This window comes from Cucurbita moschata, unplaced genomic scaffold, assembly GCF_002738365.1.
Source record: "Cucurbita moschata cultivar Rifu unplaced genomic scaffold, Cmos_1.0 Cmo_Scf00001, whole genome shotgun sequence".
NCBI lineage: Eukaryota > Viridiplantae > Streptophyta > Magnoliopsida > Cucurbitales > Cucurbitaceae > Cucurbita > Cucurbita moschata.
The window spans coordinates 1,302,472-1,327,930 of record NW_019268517.1 but is presented as its reverse complement, the minus strand read 5'-3'; the positions used below and the strand labels follow the sequence as shown (position 1 = coordinate 1,327,930).

The window sequence follows — 25,459 nt, the reverse complement described above, 5'->3', positions numbered from 1 at the left end:
ATTAAATTTGATTCTGATTTATAAGACCAACATGGCCTAAAGTTGTTGGTGATATAAATAATGATTATGGTATCAATTTTCTAGTACAGACTGGTGACCCACCGAGAAAAGTCGACATTCTTTGAGCAACATTCCTTTAATAATTATATATTTGAATTGAGGCTATCCACAAGTATAAGGATAGCTCACCTTTTTGTTGGTTTACTTCACAATAACATAAAAGAAGGGAAAAGCAAAAAAGAATAACATTAATAATGTGATCAAAATTGGTCACATTATGATCTTCTCCTCTTAATTCTTGTGTGCTAAAACAGGGGAGGGAGGGAAAACAATATTAACAGCTAATTAAGAGATCCCCTGACGAGATTATGGTGGATTAGAGAGAAATTAAGAATGATAATTTGGGTTTAGCAAGAACAAGGGCTGCCACTTTGAGAACACCCCAGAAGCTCTTCCAAATACTCTGTTCCTAAATCCTCCAAAACCACCATGTTTTGGATCCTTACATCTCTCTCTTTCTTCATTTTGCTTATGCCATTCCTTCTCACTGAGTGTTTTCTTTTCAACGCAATCACCGGCGACCCGCCGTCCTCGGCGAGCCCATAACCATCGCCGCCGCAGTTCATTTCCTTAAGAGATTCCCTAACTCTGTCGACGGGGAAATTGAGAATCGCCGTGGCTCCTCTCATCGCAAAGGCGGCTTGATCGTAGGCCAAAGCGGCGGCTTCCGCACTGTCGAATGTTCCCAACCATACCCTTATGCCACGTCTGGTGGAATCTCTAATTTCGGCGGCGAATTTCCCCCATGGACGCCGGCGAACTCCCCTGTAAGATCTCTCCTTCTTTGGGCTCTCTTCGCCGACGGAATCCACCTCCTCCTCCTTAACACGCACCGCCCCAATTCCCTTCTCGGACGAATCCTGCCTCCCCTCCGAGATCAGCTCATAGAGAAGCATTTCCTCGGAATCATTCTCATTAAAGGGAAGAAAATCATGATCCAAATTGATAAACGAAGATTCCGGCGAATCAAACGAGGATTCCGATGAGAAATCGGACGCCGGCGAGAAAAATCCAGAGTAATCCATCTAATTAAGAAAGATCAAAGAAGAAGAAGAAGCTGCTCTGTTTTGGCAGTCGTTTTAGCAAGGAAAATTTGATTCTACAATTGCCGATATATATACCGAATATTCAAGTAAAGAAAATGGATAAGGGCAAAAAGGGAAGAGAGGAGTAGAGTCGAGGGTAAAATGGTAAAATCGCATACAAAGTGTTTCACATTTAATCGGTTTAGAATGTTTTCGTCGTTGAGAAAGGAGCAGATTAATTGAACACATGCGTGAATTAAGGACATAGCCGCCGTATCAGATAGAGGGAAGTGTTGCTCACATCGGCATTGTATTTCCATGGGTTTTGTCGGATAGTAATGGGACCAGTTCATGTCTTTCGTACACGTGTCCATCACTGGACCGATGCGACACTTTTTTGTCTTTGTATTACGTCGACGTCTCCAATTAATTACCACTCTGCCATAATATTTCTCTCTCTGTTTGAAAACGGTTTCGGTTTTTATTCCCTTTTTTTTTTAGTGCGTATAATATAATAATACTTTATAAATATTTATTTCAAATTAATTATTTTTTAGTATTTAATTAATTTCATTATTTGAACGCTACTTCCAAGAAATTGCAAGACGAATGAAGAATTATCGGAATTTAAAAATTATTTCTTCTACAAAATAATTACTAAAATCACTATCCAATAACCCAAATAAAACAAAAAGGGGCGATTTGTTTTATTTTTTATTTTTATTTTTTATATTAATGGGAGTGGAAAAAAATAATGATTTTGAAAGCCCCAGTCCAGATACAGATCCCTTTGATTTAGTAATAATTTTTTAAGTGAAAAAAAATTAAAATTAATGTAAAAAATAAATAAATAAAAACGACAATTCGGCCGCTGAATTGAATTTCAAGAGATCTCTCCGAAAAGAATGGATAGTGGAACGGGATTGTGTTCGGTTAGAAAACGACAATTCGGATTTCCTCTTCTCAACTTTAGGATGGGACGACATGTAGTCTAGCCACGAACCTTCCTCAAAACCCTTTTTTTTTTTTAAATAATTTTATTATTCCTGTCCTTGTCAGCGTGCAAAGGACACGTCGGTTTTCACGAAAGTAAATACGATAATCTGTTTTATTAAATTAATTTGTAAATGACGATTTTACCCCTAGCCACCCCGAATTCGAAGTAGGAGTGAAAACAGACGGCTAAAAATGACCGGATTATTCCCATTCCGGTGTGCAAGGGTAGAAGGGACAGAGATTGATGGCTGGTTTTTTTGTCTTTTCAGCTTGTCAAAGTCAAGCAGTCTTAGTTTGACAAGTCCGACATTGAATGTTGGGACAATAATAGCCACTAACTGCTAACTCCTATAAACGACGTGTAGTTTTTGATTCCCTCAACTAAACAATATTTTATTCATATAAAGATCTAAAAAGAATGGGGGTAAAAAGGTAATTTAATAATATTAATAACAATAAAATCTACACTTTTGGGTGGGAATATAATTTTAGGATACCATGAATTAAAAATAATTATTTATTTATTTTGATTATAAAAATCTTAGGTGGCATATTTTATTATCTTCCATTAAAGAATTAAAAGTGAATCTGTTTCCCTTAATTTGAGACAAAATGAGAGAGAGAGGAAAATGTTTTAAATTTATTTGACTTTCAACTATTAATTTTATACTTAAATTTATTATATTTAAAATAATAAAAAATAAAACAATTTTTATTTATTATTATTATTATATTTTATGGAGATAGTTAATTCAATTCAACTTAAAAGACTTTAATTTTATCTATTCAAATTATTTTTTTAGAAATTTCAAAGCGTCGTGCTCTACTACGAAGCTTCGGGTGAAGATTACGTGGAAAATAATAAATAAATATTGAAATTAAACATAAAAAAGGAAACTGCGACGATATTTATGCTCCCTCCCACAATGGAGCATTAAATTCCAAATTTATCCCTATTAAAATTTAGTTTTTTTTTTAAATTATTATTTCAATATTAAAATTAATACTTATACTCTAATAATTAGGACAGTAGTTACAAATGTTTCCTATGGTAAACAAAACAGGAAACCAAGAATTCAATTAGTTGAGTTCCATTCCCTAGCTTAAAAAAAACATCGACTTAATTTTTTTTTTTTTACTTGAGACCGACGAGCATAATTAATGTTTTGTTTTGGGGGAGAATAGTCAATATCTCGATCTTTCAAAGATCAATGTCTCCTTTTCGTAAGAATCCTCTACGTTGAACTACGTGTTCGTTTTGCCAAAAGAAGAATAATGGACAAATAACTTTTTTAAAAAATGAAGAGATTTCAAAAAATAAAAAATACATCCATCTATAAAATCTTTTTATAAAAGCTAGCAACCAAGACCTATAATTTATATGATTTAATTATTTATTAAAGAGAAAAATTTAATTATAGAATAATTTTAGACATTTAAATATAAGATCGCATAACATTTTAACAAAAAAATAATAATAATAATTTTTTTTAGGCAATTTAGTGTAGGAAAAGGAAAAAAAAATTGTTTTTTTTTTTTTTTTTGTATGTAAAAAGAAAGAAAAAAGGTCTAAAAAGATGGGCCATGAGATTGAGTGAGACTGGGGGGAGATACATTGCATGTGGTTGATTATCTTTTAGCATCATTTTCTCACATTTTAATTTTATTTAATTTATGACCCCCAACCAACGGGTCCAACGTGGATTTATTAATTATGGGATTTTAATTTTACTTCAAGGTGTGGAGTTATTGTTCTTGTGGGCCCTCCAATTATTAGGTAAACAATCTGATTTGTTGGATTATATTTAAATTGATTTCGACATAGATTTTTAGAATATTGAAAATTGCATTTATTTATTTTTTTGAAATAATTTCCCGAAATTGAATTACCACAATTTTGTAAAATAAGTAATTTCATGAATGGATAAAATTATTTTAATTCTGGATGATAATAATTTGTTGGGTTTTTTTAAATTAAAAATATTGTAGATGATAAAGAAGAATATTTTTGTAATTATTATTTTAGTTTTAAACACTGTGAAAATGACGTGGAAAAAAAAAAGTGACAAGGACAAGCAATATGCATGCAAATACAATACTTACCGAAAGGAAAACCCAATGACAAGGCGGCGCGGAGCAATTTACTACTTTACCCTGGGCGATTGTGCTGTAGGATCAGCCACGTCATTTTCCATATTAACAAGAAAATTATTAGTTTTTTTAATCTAAAAAAATATTTTTAAATATGACCAAATTATTTAATCATTAAATTTAATTTTTGTTGTTGAATTTATATTTTTTATTTCCTGCCTACCAAATCCTCATTCGAAATTCTTTAATATTCAAATTTAATAAAAAAAATTGAAAAGTTTAGTATTTCATTAGACATAAATCTTAATATCATATCTAAAAAAATCAATTAATATTTTTTAAATTTAAATATATGAATGATTATTAGAAACACGACAAAAATTTTGGAGATCTTTTAGATTATTTAGAATCCGAATTATTTAATATAAATTTGAAAATATTATTAAATATTTTTTGGAGTATAAGGACAAAATAGGTCAACAGAAAATATTTACGAAATTGGAATTGGGCTGAAACGGTTGGGCGACAAGTTGACCTCGCGTGAGATCACTGATATCAATCCCAATGGGCCCTCTCAATGAAACGGAAAGCCCAATGGGCCCTCTCAATGAAAATGGAAAGCTCAATGGGCCCTCTCAATGAAAATGGGAAGCCCAATGGGCCTTAGCCTTAGGATTTTGAGCCCATTACACCAAATGGGCTTAATGACAACCCATTCGATTTTTTTTTTTTTTTTTTTTAATTTTATCAAATTAGATCGTGGGTTTTAGTAGGATTTATTCTCATGGACAGGGTCAACAATCCTTCACGTCGAGTCACGTATGAGAGTGCAGTTTAGTTGATGCAAGCTTCCTCATTACGATTGGACTCGTCGATGACTTTCTCAGGGCTCCGTAAGAGAATAAAGAAGGTCCGAGACAAATTATCGTGTCATCGTCGTGGAACGTTAGAGTGTAATAATCAGATGATGAGTTTGAAAGCTCAGATGATTAGGACTTATAGCAACAGTTGAAGAAGATTCTAGTGGGTGACAAGAAAAGGTGGAAGCTTATTATAATATAAGGTGCAGATGCATGAATGGTGCAGTCATCACTGACTGACTTGGTCACCAAAATGGGTGTTTCAAGTGAGCTAAAAAGCACTTGTTTTTGGCGTTGACCACCACTTTTAGACTGACTCAGTCTTCGTTTTGACCAATCATTTGTAATCCTTTCCATGACTGCTAATACAAATGCTGCATCTTGTAAACATGGGAGGAGGAGCTCTCAAAAGCTAAATGGGACCAAACTCTTCAACTCAATCCACTTCTCGATATTCCCGTTCTATTGTTAAAATTTGTGATACCCGAGTAAATGAGAGATGCATGAATGAACTAAGAAAGATTTAAAATAATTGAAAGTCACTATCTATATCAATAAGGTGCAGTTTCTTTTTTGGTAGCTCAATCGTAGAACTCCATAGTTAAGAGTGGTTTGCTTACATGAATTCTATGTTGGGCAATCTGTTGGAAATTTTTCTAGGATACATGTGAGTGAGGAAAAAACATGTTGGAATGACTCATGTGGTCTGTGGGGATAGTTTTTATTATTAAGAAGCAAGAAGTACATAACGGTCGATCTACAGTAAACATCACACTCTATAACCTAACATCACACTCTATAACCTAACAATTTTTTGAAGACGAGTTTTGATCTTTGAATCTCAAACTACCATTGATATTTGAAGTTGAGACGCGATTAAAATTGTTGACTTTTTCTAATGTAATGGTAAGGATGAGGTAAGACAAATTAAGAACATGTCCAAGATAATGGGTGGCGAATCCTAAGTAAATGCGTCAAGAAGGGTAATGGTGGCCCAGATGATGGGCATTAACTTCAAGAGTGGCGGCGCATTTTTGTGCTTGCTTTTATTTCATTAACTAACCAACCCTAAACCTACAAATTATATTATATGCTTTCAAAACCATAGTCTTTAAAATTAAGATTTGTATTTATAGATAAATTAAATTAGCCAAATAATCTGATTTATCTGGGTGGTTATTTCCATAATCAATAAGGACAATTAGATCAAATTAAATTTAGTATTCGAAAGGACACTCGATCAGTTTAACAATTTAAAGGGGGAAATCCTCGTTTAAACAAATCTTCCACACACACACATACACATATATAATGAGTCGGGAGAAGATAGGAAATGAGAATATATAATCGAGATTGAAATAGAAGGAAGATACGGGAATGAGAAAGACGAAAATAAATAGAAAATTTAGCGAAAATTGAGATTGAAATAAGAAGTGGAGACGAAAATGAAGAAGGTTTCCCTGTCATGTCTTGTGAGATCCCACGTCAATTGGAGAGAGGAACGACTGCTAGCGAGGATGCTGAGTCTTAAAAAGGGTGGATTGTGAGATCCCACATCGGTTGGAGAGGAGAACAAAGTATTATTTATAAGGGTGTGGAAGCCACTTTCTAACAAACACGTTTTAAAATCGTGAGGCTGACGGTGATACGTAATGGGCCAAAGCAGACAATATTTGTTAGCGGTGAGTTTGGGCTGTTACAAATGGTATTACAGCCCGACATCGTGTTGTGTGCCAACGAGGATACTGAGCCCCGAATGGGGATGGATTATGAGATCCTACATTGATTGGAGAGGGGAACGAGTGCCAGTAAGAACACTAGATCCAGAAGGGGAGTGGATTGTGAAATCCCATATCGGTTGGAGAGGAGAATAAAACATTCTTTATAAGGGTGTGGAAACCACTTTCTAGCAGACATGTTTTAATATCGTGAGATTGATGACGTTACATAACGGGTCAAAGCGGACAATATCTGTTTGCGATGAGTTTGGGCTATTACAAATGGTATTAGAGCCTGACACCATGTTGTATGCTAGCAAGGACACTGAGCACCGAATGGGGATGGATTATAAGATCGCACATTGATTGAAGAGGAGAACAAGTGTCCGAGAGGATACTGAGTCCAAAAGAGGAACAAGTGTCAGGGAGGATACTGAGCCCAAAAGGAGGGTAAATTGTGAGATCTTATATCAGTTGGAGAGGAGAACGAAACATTTTTTCATAAGGGTATAGAAACCTCACCCTATGAGACTCATTTTAAAAAACCTTGCAGGAAACCTCGAAAGTGAAAACTCAAAAAAAACAGTATCTATTAGCAATGAACTTAAGCTGTTACATGTCTCGTGTCTTCTCTTCCCAACATTGTTGAAGTAATTTTAAAAAAAGGATAAACATAAGTGGAAAGAGATGGTAATTTGTTGATAACGACCTTCACCTTCCATTATCTTTCCGGCCACCGACTTAGCTTCTCTTTTCACTTTCTTCTCCATACTCAAGAAGATCCTCCAGCACTTTATCGTCCAAATACTCAAATTCAATCACTTCATCTTGCTGCATTGACCTTGAAGAAGATGAAGAACAAAATCCGCCTCCGCCTCCACCGCCGGAGCTCCTCGGCGGGTATTCACTCGGAAAGTTCAAAATCGCCAAATGACCCCTCATGTTGTAAGCCGCCCGATCGTAAGCTCGTGCGGCTTCCTCCGCGGTGTTGAACGTCCCCAACCAAATACGCACTCCTTGCCTTCTAGAGTCACGTATCTCCGCCGCGAATTTACCCCACGGCCGTCGTCGTACTCCCCGGTAACGGATGATCTCTTTCCCGCCTCCAGCTGCGGCGGAATCCTCCGTGTAATCCTTTCCACGGCCACCGCTGTTGTCCATGGGGGTTTAATGTTTTAAATGTTGTTATTATTGTTGTTATTTTTGCATGGGATGAGTATGAAACGTTGGATGGGTTGGTATTTATAGTGGCATTCTATGTTGGGGTTGGTCAAAAAAGTGTGGTCAAAATGGCGGCTAAAAACCCACGTGGATTCTTATTCTTATTCGGACTCCTTTTACGTTAATTGTTTTGATTTGTGTGTGTCAATGTCACGAGGAAATTGAATTCATGTAACCAAACTATATACTTTTTGGAATATCAGCACTACCTCATTCCATATTTTCAAATTAACAATCATCCACTCATTTTTCATTCAAATATGAAAATAATCAAAACCCATGTTTTGAATTTTTGACTAAACGTTCATATATAAAAGTGGACCGGTGTAGGAATGGGACTGGTTGGGTGAAACAGCTCAAGCCCATCGCTAGCAGATATTGTCATTTTTTGATTTTTTCTTTTGAGTTTCTCCTCAATGTTTTAAAATGCGTCTAGTATGGAGATGTATCTACACCATTATAAAAAATGTTTCGTTTCTTTCTCAAACCAATGTGGGATCTCCCAATCCACCCCTCCTGGACCCAACATCCTCGTTGGCACTCGTTTTGCTCTCCAATCAATGTGGGATCTCACAATTCACCTCTTTGAGGCTTAACATCCTCACTAGTGTTGGATGATGAAAGTCCCACATCGACTAATTTAGGGAATGATCATGGGTTTATAAACAAAAAATACTCTCTCCATTGGTATGAAATCTAGAGCTCATGCTCAAAGTGGATAATATCATACCATTGTAAAGAGTCGTGTTCGTCTAACAACTAGCACGCTGTCCAATGTTTGGTTCATATACCATTTATAACAGCCAAAACCTACCACCAATAGATATTGTCCGCTTTGAGCTGTTATGTATCACTGTCATCCTTGTGGTTTTAAAAAATAGGGAGAGATTTCCACACCCTCACAATTCACTCCCTTATGGGTCTAATGTCTGCTATGACCCCACCTCCACACCCTCACAATTCACTCCCTTATGGGTCTAATGTCTGCTATGACCCCACCAACTTAGGATCTCACCTTAAGGTAATTAAGCAAGCAGAGAATAATCTCTCCCCACTTTCAGTTCCAAGATGGCTCAAACCTACATGTTTGGCTCAAAGTAGTTGGGTTGATGTCGAAAGTTTCAAACGACAGAACAGATTTGTTTTGTTCTAGGAAAGAGGAAAGTGGACGACGTGTCGTTTTGACGAAGTCAAGGCCCATGGAGGTTTATAGAAGCAATCGTGGGCCGTTAGTTGGCAAGATTGACTGCCTTAATCTGGTAATTAACTGACATGTCTGAATTTCGTTTTATCGAGTCAAAAGCGTTGACTGGTTTTGCCAAGTTGGAAGCTCCACCAGTTGAGATTTGAGAACGTGGCAGCACGTGAGTCCCCCTGCCAACCTCCATGTTCCTGGGTTCAGTGCCACGTGGGTGTGGTGCAAAATTTATCTTTAAAATTTTGGTATTATCCAATAACCTGATCCATGAAAAAAGGGGGAAAAAACTGTATATTTGTTAGTACCCATGAAATAGGGGAAAAAGTTCCCATTCAAATTACTCTAAACAAATAAATAAATAAATAAAATTTCATGTATTTTTACCGACTCCCCACGTGGCATTTTACCAAATTATTTTATTTCCCGTAAAATTCGCTTTTATTTCTGCCACGTTTCAAACTTTATAATTTAATTATCTCAAATCATAATGAAATTATTTTATCCACAAATAAATAAAATCATTTTTTCCCCCACAAAAGTAAATCAAATAATAATTTGAAAGCGTGTGTTTAATTAAGAGACTTCATGATGTAATTAGCAAAATTCAGGTGGGAATTGAGCCAATTTCGGCTATTGATTGATTATTTATTCTTTAATAAATTATTGATATATAATATATCAATTATTTATAATTTACCAATATTATTAAATATTTATTTAACCCTCCAGAGCTTATAACCTCACGGATTTAAAATGGTCTATATTCTCCTCTACAATCAATGTGAGATTAGATTTCCTGCCCTTATATTCTCCTCACTAACACACAGTAAAAGGTTTCCATGCCCTTATATTCTCCTCACTAACACACCACTTGGTGTTTGGTTGTGATAATACCATACCATTTATAACCGCTCAAGCCCACCGTTAACAACGTTACGTATCGCCGCCAGTCTAACAGGGAGAAGAAGTTTTCACACCCTTATAAAGAATGCTTAGTTTATCTCTACAACCGATGTGGGATTTCACAATCTACCCCCTTAGACATCCAACGTCTTTACTAGTTCGCTCGGTGGTTGGCTCCAATATCATTTGTAACAGTCCAAGCTCACCGCTAACAAATATTGTCTGCTTTAGCCCCGTTACATATCGTTATCAGTCTCACGTTTTAAAACACATATAGAGAGAAATTTCCACACCCTTATAAGGAACATTTCGTTCCTCCCCATGTTATATCCCCCTATACCTAATAGTTATATGCAATAACTCGTTGGTAGGAAGTGAGTGCTGCACAATCGCAAGTCTACTATCAAAGTGTGATTATGACAAGCGGTGAAAAAACTCCGAATTGAAGATAATAGTAAGTAACATGACGATTGGAGCGTTACATAAAGTCGGGAAGAAGAAGAATATTGTAATATTATATAGTTTGAAAGCGAGGGATTGGATTAATAAATAAAGAGGGGAAAAAACAGAGGAAAAACTCACCAACTACAATGTACTGTCACACTGACTCTCCAGTGGTTTTTTCCCCCCTTTTTGTAAACCCCAACTTCCAGCTCATTTCCACTCAAAATCCCAACCTCATTTATTCCCAATTAGGTTTTCCCCTTCCCTTCCCATTCAAGATCTATCCATGGAGTCCTTCCCCCAACTCAAATCTTCCCATTACCTTCCTCCATTTCCGCCGCCAATTCCTTCCCATTCCGACTCCACAAGCTTCCCCATTATCGCCATTGCCATCATCGGAATTCTCGCCACCGCCTTCTTGCTCCTCAGCTACTACGTTTTCGTCATCAATTGCTGCCTCAACTGGCACCGCATCGATCTCCTCCGCCGTCTCTCCCTCTCCTCGAGGCGCCGCCGCCCACCGCCCACCACTCATTCTCCACCCATTCACACCAGGGGTCTCGACGAATCGGTCATTAGATCAATCCCTTTAGTTCAATACAAGAATTCAATAGCCAGAGGAAAAACCTCGTCGGAATGCTCTGTTTGTTTGAGTGAATTTGGAGAGGATGAAACGGTGAGAATCATTCCCATTTGTTCACATCTTTTCCACATTGATTGCATCGACATTTGGCTGCAAAACAATCCCAATTGCCCATTATGTCGAACCACCATTTCAAGCTCTACTCTGTTTCATCGATTTCCTCTACCAACCTCCTCGCCGGCGGATCCAATCGGCGGTGGAAATGAAAGAGACTTCGTAGTAATTGAATTGGGTGGGATTAGAAACGACCCATCTGGTCAATTGTCACAAGAACGGCCAAATTCAGGGGAATGTCCGGCGGCAGCCGGAAAATTGGAACAGGGGAAGAAACGGCGGAAGCTGCAGAAAGTGACGAGTTTAGGAGATGAGTGGATTGACACTAGAGAGAAAGACGAGAGGTTTTGTGTTCAGCCGATTAGACGGTCGGTTTCGATGGACTCGTCGGCGGAACGACAGATGTATTTGGCAGTGCAGGCGGCGCTGCGTGGGAGTACGGCGAGCCCCGGCGGCGATGGGTGTAATGGAAGAGGGAGGAGGTCTCTGTTTTCGTTTGGGAATGGGATGAGTTGCAGAAATGGCGTTGAAGTTCAGGCGGTGCGGTTGGAAGAGAGTTAGGAATTAGAAAAGGGATATTATAGAAACTGTTAGGATTACGAGAGAGATTCAATCAAAAGATTGAAAGCCTTTTTTTTATGTATTTATTAATTAATTTTTTTTCTTTAAACAATCATCATTATCAAAATTATTGCTCAAAAGCCTCAAGATCTAATTATTATTATTTTTTTTTTGGATTTTATTTTATTTTCAAATTACTAATTAAATATAAAATATTCTAATAATATATATTTTTTGTTATTTAGATTTATATAAAAAAAAATTAAAATTAAAATTAAAATTTATTGTTTAAAGTTAAGTTTTTAAATCTGGGTTAAATTAGCGTTAATTAAGATTCCTTCTACTAAACAGGTTACTATGCGGTACACGTGTTCGTTTGTTACTGGATGTTTCAATCCGCTCTCATCTTTTTGTTTTTGTTTTTGTTTTTTAATTGTTTGTTCCGAAATTTTCATGGACTTTTCGATCCCTTCCTTTTTCATTTACCAAAATCTTCGTCGCGGAATGAGATTCCAAATTGGAGGGGAGTTGCAGTCGACGAAGATTTGATTTCAAATCAGATGGATCCATTGGAGGACCAGAGCAGTTCGGATTTTCTTGATTACTCGTTGTTCGCCGACGCCGACAACATTGTTAGCCCTTCGCTCGGTCCTCTATGGCTGCCTAATGATTTCAGGTAGTAATAATAATACATTAGTTGCTGCATTGTTTTTTTTCTTTCTCTCTTTTTGAATCACCTGTGGATTTTGTTGTCTCTGTTTGATTGAATGGAGCATGTTAACGAATTTGGGGATTTTGTTCCGTTTGCAGGGATGGCGGTGCGGATACGGGTGTTTCAGCCGGGCGTGTTGAATCTGAAGAAACCGATTGTTTGCGGAAGAGGTAGGTATTTTGCATGTAGCGTTATTGGCTTCTTTCCTCTTTAAAAATGTGGATGTTCACGAACTGATATTGGTGATATGTGTTTCTTCAGTGAATCATGTGACGATGTTATATTTTAAGCTCTGGTTTCGGTGAAATATTGCAAGTGCTTTGTCAATATCTTGTTCATGATTTGGACCATATTATTGCTTACAGAGTTAGAATATCAATTGTATCTAAATTGTGCTTTCCAGTTGTGGATACAGCATCTTGGGAAATAAGCATAATCTATGGTTCTCTTGATTTTTGTATCATTTTGCTTTTGTTAGTCAATAAGCGTTTGTTGTTATAGGATTAACTTTCTGGTGATGTTTTTGAACTTTTTCTATCAATTTTCAGTTACATCTACGTGTAATTTTCCTGCTTGGAATTTCTCAGGGTGCGAGATGAGCCGTGCACTGGACCGACTTCTAAAGCTTGTCGCGAGAGGTTGCGGAGAGGGAGATTAAATGATAGGCAAGCATTTTTTTTGTCATCCAACTCTTTTGCATACCTGCTTCTTTTCATTCTTTTGTTTGATGATGATGATAATATTGGGAGGACAAGTCTAATGGTGTTTATGATCTATGTATGATATGTTTTTTCTGTCCAAGAGAGTTCAAGGTTAATTTTATTTGTTTGGATTTTGCACTTCTTGTGGATTTTAGGGAATAACTTCATGCTTCTTTCAGTTGTTCAACGTTTTTGTTGGTGATTTGTGCAGGTTTCTAGATTTGAGCCATGCTTTAGAACCCGATAGACCTGCCAAAACGAACAAGCCTGCCATACTTGATGATGCCATTAGAGTGTTGAATCAACTCAAGACTGAAGCTGAAGAGCTCAAACAAACTAACGAAAAGCTACGGGAAGAAGTGGAGTGTTTAAAGGTTAGCTATCATATATGAAGGCTGATTAGGTTCATATTATCTTTGAAACGTGCATGGCAGTATACCCTGCTATTGTATCTATATTCATCTTTATATAACTTTTTTTCCATTAAAAATTTGATTTCTTTTTGTTAAGGCATGTTCTTTCAACAAATTTTTTAGAATTATTATGGTTAACTTGAATTTTATATTCGACGTCTTGCATCTTTAATATTTGAATGACTTAAACGGAGCCGCCTCTTGTATGAACTGCTCTGCGAGTAATTATGCTATTTTGCTGTAACATACTTCATGTATTTGGGATAGTTTATCGACAACTCGATCAAAATGCTTTGTTAGGAATCATAATTCTCCACAATGGTATGATATTGTCTACTTTGAGCATAAGCTCTCATGGTTTTGCTTTAGGCTTCCCCAAAAGGCCTCATACCAGTGGAGATAGTATTCCTCACTTATAAACTCGTGATCATTCCCTAAATTAGCCAATGTGGGACTCACTCCCAATAATCTTCAACAATCCTCCCCTCGAACAAAGTACATTACAAGCCTCCCCTGAGACTTATGGAGCTCTCGAATAGCCTCCCCCTTAATCGAGGCTCGACTCCTTTCTCTGGAGCCCTTGAACAAAGTACACCCTTTGTTCGACACTTTAGTCACTTTTGACTACACCTTCGAGGCTCACAATTCTTTGACATGGCTAAGTTTAGGGCATGACTCTGATACCATGTTAGGAATCACCACAATGGTATGATATTGTCCACTTTGAGCATAAGCCCTTATGGCTTTGCTTTGGGCTTCACCAAAAGGCCTCGTACCAGTGGAGATAGTATTCCTCACTTATAAACCCATGATCATTCCCTAAACTAGCCAATGTGGGACTCACTCCCAATAATCCTCAACATGCTTCTGGGCTTGTATTGTAGCTAATTAAAAAGGTTGTGATGTTTAGTGACATGTCCATAAGTATATTTTGGAAATTTTGTGATCTCTCAGCATCAGTTCAAAGTGTTTTTGCTCAATTTTAACAGGCAGAGAAAAATGATCTTCGGAAGGAGAAAACAATTTTGAAGGAAGACAAAGATAGAATCGAGCAACAGTTGAAATCTATGGCCATTCCACCTCCAGGGCTTATCCCAGGTCATCCAGCTGCATATCATGCTGCTCCAGGTAAGATGGCTGTTTTTCCTGGTTATGGTTTGATACCAATGTGGCCATATCTTCCTCCATCAGTATGTGATACTTCTCAAGATCATGAGCTCAGGCCTCCTGCTGCTTAGTTAGTTTTGCCATCTTTAAACGAATAAAGTATCACTTTCTTTCATCCATCCATTTTTTGTTCACCAACATGCTGCAAATATTTCTCTCAACTCATTTCCTTATTTGTCTTTAAAACTTCTAGTTGCTAAATGGAAGCAGCATTTCGTTTCGTTCATTTGTCGCTTCGTTTCGTTCTTTTAGTAATTGGATTTAACTTTGTGGGTTATCATCTTATGTAAATATATTGATGTTCTGAACTTTTGCATGCATTGGTGTTGAATAATAGACTTTCTTGTTCATTTGGTGGAGCCTCAGTCCCCTAAGACACGAGGCTGCGTCATTATAATGAATGAAACTGCATCAATGCCTACCATTGAAATATCAGTCTAAATCAAAGACAGGGCTAGGATTCGACTGGATGTTAGCTTAAGCTTGAATTGTTGGAAGCTATGCTCTTGAAGCCAAAAGGTAGTGCAAGTTTGTCTCGAAGAAACTGACTATCGATGTTGAAGAAACTGACTATTGATGTTGAGATATCCAGAAGGAAGATGTGAGATCCCACACGGTTGGAGAGGGGAACAAAGCATGTCTTATAAGGGTGTGGAAACCTCTCTCTATAAGACACGTTTTAAAATGTGAGGCTGACGGCAATATGTAACGGGCCAAAGCAAACAATATCAGTTAGTGGTGGGCTTAGAATGTTACAAATGGTATCAGAGCTAGTCGCCGGACGACGTGTCAACGATGACGTTGGGCCCCCAAGAGAGGTGGATTGTGAGATTCCACGTTGGTTAGAGAGGGGAACGAAACATTTCTTATAAGGATATGGAAACCTCTCCCTAGCATACGCGTTTTAAACCGTGAGACTGACGTCGATACGTAATTGACAAAAGCGGACAATATCTGTTAGCGGTGGGCTTGAAATGTTACAGAAGATGCCGAATTTTAATATGTCGAGCAATGACCTAATCTCAAATGAAGTGTGCATCAAGCTTGGAACACCGAGTTGTATGGTAAGGCAGTCGTACATAGGTTTATCCCCCCTTTAGGCAGCTGAACGAAGAATTAAAAGGTCGGATCACCGTAGAGTCATGAGGAGAAGGGAGTTCTAAAATCTTAAGTTATGTCCATTATCTATCAAAATGATTTCGATGGTATCGCACTGTTCTTTTGTTTCCACGAGTGGCTCTTAATCTTCGGCTATTTTTGATCTCTCACGTGATTGGATTTCGATTTTAAATATCATTTCTATCTTCGTTAGGCAATTCAGCATTAAAAATCCAACCTTTTCGATAAAACTCCACAGAATTTGAACTCTAAACTTTCACCGGAGAAGCAAAATGGTGGCCGTCGACAAACTGAGCCTCACGCCTGTCTCCAATCTTGACGATGCCTTCGACAGAGCATCCGAACTGAAAGCTTTCGACGAAACTAAGGCCGGCGTCAAAGGCTTAGTCGACGCCGGGGTTGTCGAGATCCCAAGAATATTCTACCGCCCAACCAAAATTGACGATTCCAGTTCCGTCGAGACCCATCTCGGCGTTCCGGTGGTGGATCTCGAAGACGTCGACAAAGATCCCTTCAGACGCAGAGAGATTGTGGATAAAATCAGGGAAGCTTCAGAGACGTGGGGCTTTTTTCAAGCTGTAAACCATGGAGTTCCGGCGAGGCTTCAAGAGGAGGTCATAAATGGGGTGCGTCGATTTTACGAGCTAGACAGTGAAGTGAAGAAACAATATTATACAAGAGAGACCACCGCGCCGTTTGTTTACAATTGTAATTTCGATCTGTTCAGCGCACCGGCGGCCAATTGGAGGGACACTTTCTTTACTTTGATGGCCCCTGTTTCTCCCCGCCTGCAGGACCTGCCTGAAGTTTGCAGGTAAGTGTTAAGAATCACAAATCTCTACAATAGTATGATATCGTTTACTTTGAATATAAGTCCTCGTGATTTTGCTCCTAAAATACCTTATACAAAGTACACTATAGAACCTCTCCTAAGACTTATGGAGCCCTCGAATAGCCTCCCCTTGTAATCAAGGCTCGACTCCTTCTTTAGAGTCCTTGAACGAAGTAAATTGAGGATTCTATTGACATGGTTAAGTTAAATGCATGACTCTGATACCATGTTTAAGTTAAATGCATGACTCTGATACCATGTTAGTAATCACAAATCTCTACAATGATGTGATATTGTTCATTTTGAGCATAATCTCTCCTCGTACCAATGCATTCGTTGCAGGGACATCTTGGTTGATTATTCGAAAGAAATAGCAAAGCTTGGGGAATTGATATTTGAGTTGCTTTCGGAGGCTCTTGGTCTGAAATCGGCCCATCTCCTTGACTTGGACTGCAACGAGGGACTAGCTCTTGTGTGCCACTATTATCCGCCATGTCCTCAGCCCGAACTCACCATTGGTGCCACCGAGCACTCCGACGATACCTTCATCACCGTCCTGTTGCAGGACCATATCGGAGGTCTTCAAGTGCTTCAACACAACAAATGGGTGGATATTCCTCCCGTTCCGGGAGCCCTTGTCGTCAATGTTGGCAGCTTATTACAGGCAAGTATTTGACTTTCTATGATAGACAACTGTTAGGAATCACGAATCTTCACAATGGTATATTGTCCACTTTGAGCATAAGCTCTCATGACTTTGCTGTGGATTTCCTTAAAAGACCTCGTACCAATTGAGATGTATTCTTTACTTTTAAACCCATGATCATCCTTTAAATTAGCCAACGTGGACTCACTCCCAACAATTCTCAATAACAACATCGTCCTAGATACATAAAATTTATAGAAAATTATGAGTTTGGGTTCCTTTTTGCAGCTGGTAACGAATGACCGATTCGTGAGCTCGGAGCACAGAGTGTTGGCGAACAGCGAGGGTTGTCCGAGAGTATCGGTGGCAAGTTTCTTCACCACCGGGCCTCTTCCGACCTCCAAACGTTATAGACCCATCGAAGAATTGTTGTCGGAAGAAAATCGTGCCAAGTACCGAGAAATCACCGTTAGGGAATACAATCTCTACTTTGCAGAAAAAGGGTTGGATGGGACCTCTGCTCTCTCACATTTCAGGCTTTGATTACATACTCATTCAAATTTCCTATAAGCTTGTGTTGTTTATGATGCAATCTTCTTCCCAATTAGGCCTAAACATTATGAATAATTGGCTAAAAAAGTATTTACGAGTAATGTCATCCTTATGAACAAGTGACTCGTGAGTGTTACTAGGTTAGATGAGCCAATAACTCGAACGAATTCAAAAGAGACCCGTATCAATTACTTGAAATTACGGAAATGGTGACCCCAATAACGACTAGTTTGCGGTGTCCGGTCTGTTCTTTCTAGACCTTTTATCTATTAAAGACAAATTAATCATTTAGCCAAAGATGTACCTCCTTAAGAGTAATTGCTCATAACCTTCCAAACTCGATTATCCCAATTTAGAGGAGGTTGTCACCGTGGTGAAATTACACCACGATTGAAAGAGAAGGACTCACCACAGTACATCCTGTACAAAAACTTTGTCTACGTGACTACTAGGCCTTCAAAAGCAGAGGTACTACGTGACCACCAGGCCTTGCACGCAAGACAACATTGCCGCGTATGTAAAGACGTAGCTTGTCAACAGGATAAGGTCGAGTGGGACAAACTCCTTATGCTCTTGGGGTCGTAGCTTATACCATAAAAACCATGAGAAAGTGTTTTCATAGATTTTATCGCGACATCTTTTGTCTATTTTTTGAGCAAGAATAATAACATTACCTTACATTCACTGCGATACGAATGAACTCCAAGATCTTGTGACAGAACACGACCTTTATGAACTACAAATCAAACATGTGCTTGGGTGAGCTTGAAGTGGTTCAAAGTAGAAGTTCCAATGCCCTTTGAATGGAACTGGATATTGAAGTCTTTGATTGTGGTATCTCTGTATATTGCAGGGTTTTCTTCTGATACCAATTCCTTGATGGGTCCATACACTTTGGAGGTCTGTAACCCAAACGTGGAGAAAAACCCTGCCACTGACACTCTCGGACCCTCCTTGTTCGCCACAACCCTATGCTTAGCGCTTTTGAATTTGTCATTCGTTATTAGCTGCAAAAGATCTCCGATGTTGACGACTAAAGCTCCGGCGACAGGGGGAACGTCCACCCACTTGTTCCCATGGCGAACCTGTAAGCCGCCGATGTGGTCTTGCAGTAGAATAGTGATGAAGTCATTGTCGGTGTGCTCCGATGTGCCGATCGCCATATTCGGCTGTGGGCATGGTGGGTAGTAGTGGCATACAAGTGCAAGCCCCTCGCTGCAGTCTATGTCGTTCAAGTAATTTGGAGGAAGACCCAGAGCCTCCGACAGCAATTCAAACATTAATTTCCCAATTTCCATCACTCGTTTTGAGTAATCCTCCAGAATATCTCTGCACAAAACAGAGGAATCTCTGTTTAAAAGGGTCGTTTTAGGGTCCAAAATTAGGTCATTTACCTGCAAATTTCCGGCAGCTTTTGCGGATGGTGAGAATTTGGGGCACTTAGATACCGAAACGTATCCCTCCAATTGGTGGTGGCTGAAGAATACAGATCGAAATTACTGATGTAAATGAAAGGCCTCATAATGTTGCGAGAATAGTATTGTGCCTTCAATTCCGTGTCCTGTTCATGAAATCTCCGAACCCCATCTTTCATCTCTTCAAGAACACTCACCGGAATCCCATGGTTAATCAATTGGAAAAACCCAAATTTCTCTGAAGCTTCTCGGATTCTGTCGACGGTGTATCTTCGTTTGAGTGACGTTTTGCCGATGTGGTCGAGGTCTATCACCGGAATATGGATTTGGGTCTCGTCGGAAACATGGCCGGAGTCGCTGGACTCCGGTGGCTGGTAAAAGATTCGAGGAATTTCAGTAATTCCGGCGTCTACTAAACCTTTAACGCCGGATTTAGTGTCGTCGAAAGCTTTGATCTCAGTGGGTCTGTGGTAGCTTTCGTCGGCTTTGGATACCGGAGTTAGGTTGAGTGTATTGACTTCTGTCGCTGCAACCGCCATTGTCTATATCTTATCTTGGGTTGAACCACTTTGCAGACCACATATAAAGAAAAATCGAAGGTTTAAGGAAAATGTTGGTCTCATTAAAATTGACACACAATTTTGACCATAATTTTAAATAATTTGGTTAGAGTCCCACAAATGGAGATAGTATTGTTTTATTATAAATCTATGATCATTCCTTAATTAGTCGGTGAGACTTTCATCCAACACCTCTCCTCGAACAAAGTACGCCTCCCCTTAATCGAGGCTCGACTCCTTTTTCTTTTGAAGTCTTAGTCATTTTTTACTATGCCTTTGAGGTGAGAGGCTCGACTCCTTTGTTCGACATTTGAAGATTCTATTACCATGACTAAGTTTAGGGCATGGCTCTGATACCACTTGTCACAATCACACTTTTGATGGCAACAGACTTGCCATTGTGCCGCACTTACTTTCGAACGACAAGTGAGCTAAGCTAATTCGTTCTTGCGTTACCTATGGCCAAGCGACGTATGCTCGAGCCTCTAGCCTCGGTTTTAAGAGAAGGTTTTAGAAAATGAAGACAGAGAGAGGTTTTTGAAAGAGACGTTATATAAGCAAGTAAGAGAGAAATAACAACGGCTCATAGTATATAACCTGAGGTAGGGGGAAGTTGACTAGTTAGATAGAATTTCTGATAAGAAGTCAACTAAAAGAAGACAATCAGATACCAAATGATAAAAAATGAGAAGCCAGATTCAGATTAACTCGTTTGAGATTGGAATCACTCCATGAGATCTCGATCATATCAATTTTAAACATGTAACCTAAACTATTGGGTCGACAACACCACCATGGAAGATGGTTTAGTTTAGTTTTTGGCTCTAGATTGTGTGTGTTCATTAAAACCCGGAATCGATCACTCTATGTTCCTTATTTTCCTTCAAGAACAAGCTAAATATGTGCTTGACTCAGCTTGAACTGCTGCAAAGTAGAAGTTCCAATGCCTTTTGAATGGAATTGGGTATTGAATTCTCCGATTGTGGTATCTCTGTATATTGCAGGAGTTTCTTCTGATACCAATTCCTTTATAGGTCCATACACTTTCGAGGCCGACAAAACCGGCGGGGAGAAAAACCCCGCCACTGATACTCTCGGACCCTCTTTGTTTGCCAGAACTCTGTGTTTAACGCTTCTGAATTTGTCGTTCGTTATTAGCTGCACCAAAAACCTAACCCAATTAGAGTCGGTGGACATAAATTGTTGAGAATCGGAGTTCTACATTGACTAATTTAGGAGAAGATCTGTAATGACCCAGATCCACCGCTAGCCGATATTGATAGAACTCTCAAAATTTTAAAACGTGTCCGTTAGGGGAAGGTTTTCACAACTAATGTGGGACATCACAGGATCACTTGATTGTTAGGAGGGAATCCCAAAAGTAAAGATACGAGATCTTATGCTCAAAGTGAACAATATCATACTACTGTGTAGAGTCGTGATACGTAACATGATATCATAGTCATGCCCTTAACTTAACCATATCAATAAAATCCTCAAATGTCGTCAAAAGTGTTGTCAATAGAATCTTCGAAGTTGTGAGCCTCGAAAGTGGAGTCAAAAGTGACTCACTCAAGCGTCGAACAAAGGGTGTACTATGTTCGAGCCTCAATTAAAGAGAGGTTGTTCGAGGACTCCATAGGCTACAAGAGAGGCTCTGTAGTGTACTTTCTTAGTAGGCTCAAAATGGACAATACAGTAATATAAATTGGAGAGAGATGGTAGAGAAACTTGCCTGCATAAGATCTCCAATGTTGACGACTAAAGCTCCGGCGACGGGGGGAATGTCCACCCAATTGTTCTCATGGCGAATCTGTAGGCCGCCGATGTGGTCTTGCAACAGCACAGTGATAAAGCTATTGTCAGTGTGCTCCGATGTGCCAATGGCCAAATTCGGCTGTGGGCATGGTGGGTAATAGTGGCAAACCAGAGAAAGCCCCTCGCCGCAGTCTACACCGTTCAAGTAATTTGGATTCAACCCCAGAGCTTCCGACAGCAATTCAAACACTAATTTCCCAATCTCCATCACTCGTTTCGAGTAATCCATCAGAATATCTCTGCACAAAACAGAGGAACCTCTGTTTAAAAGGGTCTTTTTTTGGGTCCAAAATCAGCATACTTACCTGCAAATTTCCGGCAAATCTTCCGGATTGTGAGAACTTGGGACACTTATATACCGAAACGCATCCCTCCAATTGGTGGTCGGAGCGGAATACAGATCGAAATTACTGGTGTAAATCAGAGGCTTCGTGAGGTTACGGCTATAGTATTGTTTCTTCAACTCTGTTTCTTGTTCGTGAAATCTCCGAACCCCATCTTTCATCTCTTCAAGAACACTCACCGGAATCCCATGGTTAATCAATTGGAAAAACCCGAATTTCTCTGAAGCTTCTCGGATTCTGTCGACGGTGTATTTTCGTTTGAGCGGCGTTTTTCCGATGTGGTCGAGGTTTATCATTGGAATATGGATTTGGGTCTCGTCGGAAACATGGCCGGAGTCGTTGGACTCCGGTGGCTGGTAAAAGATTCGAGGGATTTCAGTAATTCCGGCGTCCACTAACCCTTTAACGCCGGATTTAGTGTCGTCGAAAGCTTTGAGCTCAGTGGGTCTGTGGTAGCTTCCGTCGGCTTTGGATACCGGCGTTAGGATTCTGGTCGCTGCAACCGCCATTGTCGATCGCTCGCTTAGCTTATGATGTCATCACTTTGTGTTTCGGATAATTTAATGTTTAAAAATCCTAAATATATATTTATTAAAATATTTATCAAATTTTTCAAGACCAATTTTATAAATTATAATTTAATTTATTTCTTTTCTACGGAGTTGGCGTGTTTGACCAACTCATCGTTAAATAATGCATTTGTTTTAAATGGAAATAGTGTAAATAAGCACGTGGTTTGTTTTATTTTTTTAATATTTTATGCGTTTGCTTTCAAATACGACGTCGCTTTGTCCTCAAATTCCTATTCAATGCATCCACTCAAGTCAATCCATCAATTAATAATTATATTTTATTCAACATTATTAAACTTTACAAATTCTTGTATTGCATTAATCAAAGAGTAAAGTCTTGTTGTTAACCTAAAAGTCAACACATTTATTTTAAAGGTTTGTTACTATAACAAGAAAAAGAGGTTAGATGTCGGCCTTGCGAACATTTAATATTCGATAATCAACCAAGTCTTTGAGACACTTTCACTACAATACGTGGGCCAATAGACTATTTGTGAAATTTCGCTTCAATTAAAGAGGGGAACGAGTACCACTGAAGACGCGCGAGCTTCGAAGATGGTAGATTGTGAGATCCCACGTCGGTTGGAGAAGGAAACGAAACATTTTTTATGAGGTTGTGGAAACCTCTCCTAAGAACACAAAGAACACGTAAGGTCTGAATTGAATGTAAGAGCAAAGCAAGAAAAGTAGATGAATTATTATTGTAGTCAAAGCTTGAGATGCTGCAGAGAGGAAGTCCCAAGCCCATCGGCACGATACTGGAGATGGAAGTCTCTGATTGTGGTTTCTCTGTACTTGGCCGGATTTTCTTCCGATAACAGTTCCTTTATGGGTCCATACAGTTTCCAGTTCGGCAAATAAAGCGTACTAAAAAAGCTCGCCACTGAGATTCTTGGACCCTCCTGCTTCGCCAATACCCTATGCGCCACGCTTATGAATCTATCGTTTGTTATTAACTGCAGTACAAAACAACACCCCATTTGTCGAGGATTGTTAGGAGAGTGAGTCCCACGTTCACTAATCTAAGAAATCATCATGAATTTTATAAATACGAAATACTATCTGTATTGATATTAGGTTTTTTGGAAAGCCCAAATCAAAGTCACGAATGAACAATATTATACATATCAGTGGTTCTTAAGACTATGTCCTAAACTTAGCCATGTTAATAGAATCCTCAAAGAATATGTAGTCAAAAGTGACTAAAGTATCGAACAAAGGGTGTACTTTGTTCGAGGACTCCAGCGAAGAAATTGAGCCTCGATTAAAGAGAGGCTGTTTGAGGGCTCAATAAGTTTTATGGGAAGCTGTACAGTGTATTTTGTTCGAGGGGAAAATTGTTGGGAGAGAGTCCCACGTTGGCTAATTTAAGGAATGATCATGAATTTATATAAGTAAAGAATACATTTCATTGGCACGAGATTTTTTTAGGAGAGTAGATAATATCATACTATTACAGAGAGTTGTGGTTTCTAATACGATTACCATCAAAGAATCGAAAACAAAAGGCATAGAAACACGGGAACTTGCCTGCATAAGCTCTCCGATGTTGACGACCAAAGCGCCATCGACAGGTGGGACGTCGACCCACTTTTTCTGGTGGCGGATCTGAAGGCCGCCGATGTGGTCTTGATACAGAACAGTGATGAAGACATTGTCACTGTGCTCGGATGTGCCCAGTGTCAAATGTGGCTGCGGGCAGGGTGGGTAATAGTGGCCCCCAATTGCCAGGCCCTCGCAGCACCCTATGTCCTTCAAGTAATTTGGGGTCAGCCCCAAAGCCTCCGACAGCAATTCAAACAGCAAATTCCCAATTTCCATCACTCTTTTCGAGTAATCCACCAAATTATCTCTGCAAATACACACATCTCAAGTTAAATCAGAGACCCAGAGACTCAAATTTCAAAAGGGTGTCTCTGTTTTTCATCAAACCCACCTGATAATCTCCGGCAAGTCCTGTGGATTGGGAGGAACAGGAGCACTTATGTAACCAATCGTGTCCCTCCAATTCGTGGCGGCTGCGCTGTACAGATCGAAATTGCTGTTGTAAATCAAAGGCTTGGTCTTGTTGCGAGTGTAGTATTGTTTCTTCACTTCCGTGCATTGTTCGTTAAATCTCTTAACCGCTTCTTTCATCTCTTCCAGCACCGCCACCGGAATCCCATGGTTGATCAATTGAAAAAAACCCAATTTCTCCGAAGCTTCTCGGATTCTGTCGATGGTGAATTTGCGTTTGAGGGAATTTCTGTCCACGTGTTCGAGATCGATCACCGGAATTTTGTACGGTGTTTCGCCGGCGACGTTGTCGGAGTGGTAATCTTCCGGTGGCTGGTAAAAGATGCGTGGAATTTCGGTAACACCGGCGTCGACTAGGCCTTTAACGCCGGCTTTAGATTCGTCAAAAGCTTTGAGCTCGGTGGGTCTGTGGTAGTTTTCATCCACTCTGGATAACGGAGTGAGGATGCATCCGTCGACCGCCATTTTTTCCGATCAAATGGACCTCCTCTATGAAAAATTATTCGCCGTGTTTATAAAGATAAGCTTTTGAACAGAGGATTCTCTCTTGGGCCCGAGGTCGTCACTGTGACACTAGAAAAATTTATTATTTATTTTTTATTTGATACACATATTTATAGACATAATAATTTAATACAAATTCTAGATCTATCCACTTGCACGTAGATCCTTTATTAAGACTTAATTTCATAAAAAATTGAAACGTGTATTTAATATATTTATAATTGAATTTCAACCATACATTAAATTATCATTTATTTATAATTAAAACTATTTTGCCTGCATAGTCCTCTTTACGATTTGAGCTATTCTCTTAC

At 38.9% G+C, this 25,459-nt stretch overlaps 8 protein-coding genes across 12 annotated transcripts; 3 read left to right on the top strand and 5 right to left on the bottom strand.

Moving 5' to 3' along the window:
- Nucleotides 1-334: 334 nt before the first annotated feature.
- On the bottom strand, nt 335-1,165 carry LOC111447483 (ethylene-responsive transcription factor 1B-like). Its single transcript, XM_023086683.1, has one exon. It carries the CDS (start codon nt 1,083-1,085, stop codon nt 408-410), a length of 678 nt encoding a protein of 225 aa, XP_022942451.1. The 5' UTR covers nt 1,086-1,165; the 3' UTR covers nt 335-407.
- A 6,205-nt stretch (nt 1,166-7,370) lies between these two features.
- On the bottom strand, nt 7,371-7,942 carry LOC111447499 (ethylene-responsive transcription factor ERF096-like). Its single transcript, XM_023086710.1, has one exon. The coding sequence runs from the start codon at nt 7,909-7,911 to the stop codon at nt 7,492-7,494; it is 420 nt and encodes a 139-aa protein (XP_022942478.1). The 5' UTR covers nt 7,912-7,942; the 3' UTR covers nt 7,371-7,491.
- Nucleotides 7,943-10,609: 2,667 nt separating this feature from the next.
- Nucleotides 10,610-11,812, top strand: LOC111447447 (RING-H2 finger protein ATL16). Its single transcript, XM_023086622.1, has one exon. It carries the CDS (start codon nt 10,803-10,805, stop codon nt 11,772-11,774), a length of 972 nt encoding a protein of 323 aa, XP_022942390.1. The 5' UTR covers nt 10,610-10,802; the 3' UTR covers nt 11,775-11,812.
- Nucleotides 11,813-12,217: 405 nt separating this feature from the next.
- LOC111447477 (transcription factor bHLH104-like) lies at nt 12,218-15,075 on the top strand. Its single transcript, XM_023086670.1, has 5 exons — nt 12,218-12,450; nt 12,585-12,656; nt 13,074-13,151; nt 13,399-13,561; nt 14,590-15,075. The coding sequence occupies exons 1-5, from the start codon at nt 12,335-12,337 to the stop codon at nt 14,836-14,838; spliced, it is 678 nt and encodes a 225-aa protein (XP_022942438.1). The 5' UTR covers nt 12,218-12,334; the 3' UTR covers nt 14,839-15,075.
- A 641-nt stretch (nt 15,076-15,716) lies between these two features.
- On the top strand, nt 15,717-18,144 carry LOC111447428 (1-aminocyclopropane-1-carboxylate oxidase homolog 3-like). Its single transcript, XM_023086597.1, has 3 exons — nt 15,717-16,700; nt 17,061-17,382; nt 17,653-18,144. The coding sequence occupies exons 1-3, from the start codon at nt 16,159-16,161 to the stop codon at nt 17,905-17,907; spliced, it is 1,119 nt and encodes a 372-aa protein (XP_022942365.1). The 5' UTR covers nt 15,717-16,158; the 3' UTR covers nt 17,908-18,144.
- A 361-nt stretch (nt 18,145-18,505) lies between these two features.
- On the bottom strand, nt 18,506-19,973 carry LOC111447413 (1-aminocyclopropane-1-carboxylate oxidase homolog 1-like). Of its 2 annotated transcripts, none has more exons than XM_023086578.1 (2): nt 19,311-19,973; nt 18,506-19,266 (listed from the first exon to the last, which is right to left on the bottom strand). In XM_023086578.1, the coding sequence occupies exons 1-2, from the start codon at nt 19,868-19,870 to the stop codon at nt 18,660-18,662; spliced, it is 1,167 nt and encodes a 388-aa protein (XP_022942346.1). In that variant the 5' UTR covers nt 19,871-19,973; the 3' UTR covers nt 18,506-18,659. The 2 variants fall into 2 exon arrangements, with proteins under 2 accessions (XP_022942346.1, XP_022942354.1); XM_023086586.1 differs by having other exon boundaries at nt 18,506-19,245; nt 19,311-19,971.
- Nucleotides 19,974-20,518: 545 nt separating this feature from the next.
- Nucleotides 20,519-22,605, bottom strand: LOC111447392 (1-aminocyclopropane-1-carboxylate oxidase homolog 1-like). Of its 4 annotated transcripts, none has more exons than XM_023086541.1 (4): nt 22,015-22,605; nt 21,627-21,969; nt 20,902-21,049; nt 20,519-20,709 (listed from the first exon to the last, which is right to left on the bottom strand). In XM_023086541.1, the coding sequence occupies exons 1-4, from the start codon at nt 22,560-22,562 to the stop codon at nt 20,555-20,557; spliced, it is 1,194 nt and encodes a 397-aa protein (XP_022942309.1). In that variant the 5' UTR covers nt 22,563-22,605; the 3' UTR covers nt 20,519-20,554. The 4 variants fall into 4 exon arrangements, with proteins under 4 accessions (XP_022942309.1, XP_022942317.1, XP_022942324.1 ...); XM_023086549.1 differs by having other exon boundaries at nt 21,627-21,948; XM_023086556.1 differs by having other exon boundaries at nt 20,589-21,049.
- A 427-nt stretch (nt 22,606-23,032) lies between these two features.
- On the bottom strand, nt 23,033-25,205 carry LOC111447437 (1-aminocyclopropane-1-carboxylate oxidase homolog 1-like). Its single transcript, XM_023086611.1, has 3 exons — nt 24,562-25,205; nt 24,156-24,477; nt 23,033-23,581 (listed from the first exon to the last, which is right to left on the bottom strand). Exons 1-3 carry the CDS (start codon nt 25,104-25,106, stop codon nt 23,333-23,335), a joined length of 1,116 nt encoding a protein of 371 aa, XP_022942379.1. The 5' UTR covers nt 25,107-25,205; the 3' UTR covers nt 23,033-23,332.
- Between the last annotated feature and the right edge of the window lie 254 nt (nt 25,206-25,459).

Coding starts and splice junctions, on each gene's coding strand:
- LOC111447483 (XM_023086683.1), bottom strand. CDS start 1,085: ATGGATTACTCTGGATTTTTCTCGCCGGCGTCCGATTTCTCATCGGAA.
- LOC111447499 (XM_023086710.1), bottom strand. CDS start 7,911: ATGGACAACAGCGGTGGCCGTGGAAAGGATTACACGGAGGATTCCGCC.
- LOC111447447 (XM_023086622.1), top strand. CDS start 10,803: ATGGAGTCCTTCCCCCAACTCAAATCTTCCCATTACCTTCCTCCATTT.
- LOC111447477 (XM_023086670.1), top strand. CDS start 12,335: ATGGATCCATTGGAGGACCAGAGCAGTTCGGATTTTCTTGATTACTCG. Junction 12,451..12,584: donor TGGCTGCCTAATGATTTCAG/GTAGTAATAATA, acceptor TTCCGTTTGCAG/GGATGGCGGTGCGGATACGG. Junction 13,562..14,589: donor AAGAAGTGGAGTGTTTAAAG/GTTAGCTATCAT, acceptor CAATTTTAACAG/GCAGAGAAAAATGATCTTCG.
- LOC111447428 (XM_023086597.1), top strand. CDS start 16,159: ATGGTGGCCGTCGACAAACTGAGCCTCACGCCTGTCTCCAATCTTGAC. Junction 16,701..17,060: donor GACCTGCCTGAAGTTTGCAG/GTAAGTGTTAAG, acceptor CATTCGTTGCAG/GGACATCTTGGTTGATTATT. Junction 17,383..17,652: donor ATGTTGGCAGCTTATTACAG/GCAAGTATTTGA, acceptor TCCTTTTTGCAG/CTGGTAACGAATGACCGATT.
- LOC111447413 (XM_023086578.1), bottom strand. CDS start 19,870: ATGGCGGTTGCAGCGACAGAAGTCAATACACTCAACCTAACTCCGGTA. Junction 19,267..19,310: donor AAGCTGCCGGAAATTTGCAG/GTAAATGACCTA, acceptor CCTTTTAAACAG/AGATTCCTCTGTTTTGTGCA.
- LOC111447392 (XM_023086541.1), bottom strand. CDS start 22,562: ATGGCGGTTGCAGCGACCAGAATCCTAACGCCGGTATCCAAAGCCGAC. Junction 21,970..22,014: donor GATTTGCCGGAAATTTGCAG/GTAAGTATGCTG, acceptor CCTTTTAAACAG/AGGTTCCTCTGTTTTGTGCA. Junction 20,710..20,901: donor AAAGGAATTGGTATCAGAAG/AAACTCCTGCAA, acceptor ATCTAGAGCCAA/AAACTAAACTAAACCATCTT.
- LOC111447437 (XM_023086611.1), bottom strand. CDS start 25,106: ATGGCGGTCGACGGATGCATCCTCACTCCGTTATCCAGAGTGGATGAA. Junction 24,478..24,561: donor GACTTGCCGGAGATTATCAG/GTGGGTTTGATG, acceptor GTGTATTTGCAG/AGATAATTTGGTGGATTACT. Junction 23,582..24,155: donor ACATCGGAGAGCTTATGCAG/GCAAGTTCCCGT, acceptor TTTGTACTGCAG/TTAATAACAAACGATAGATT.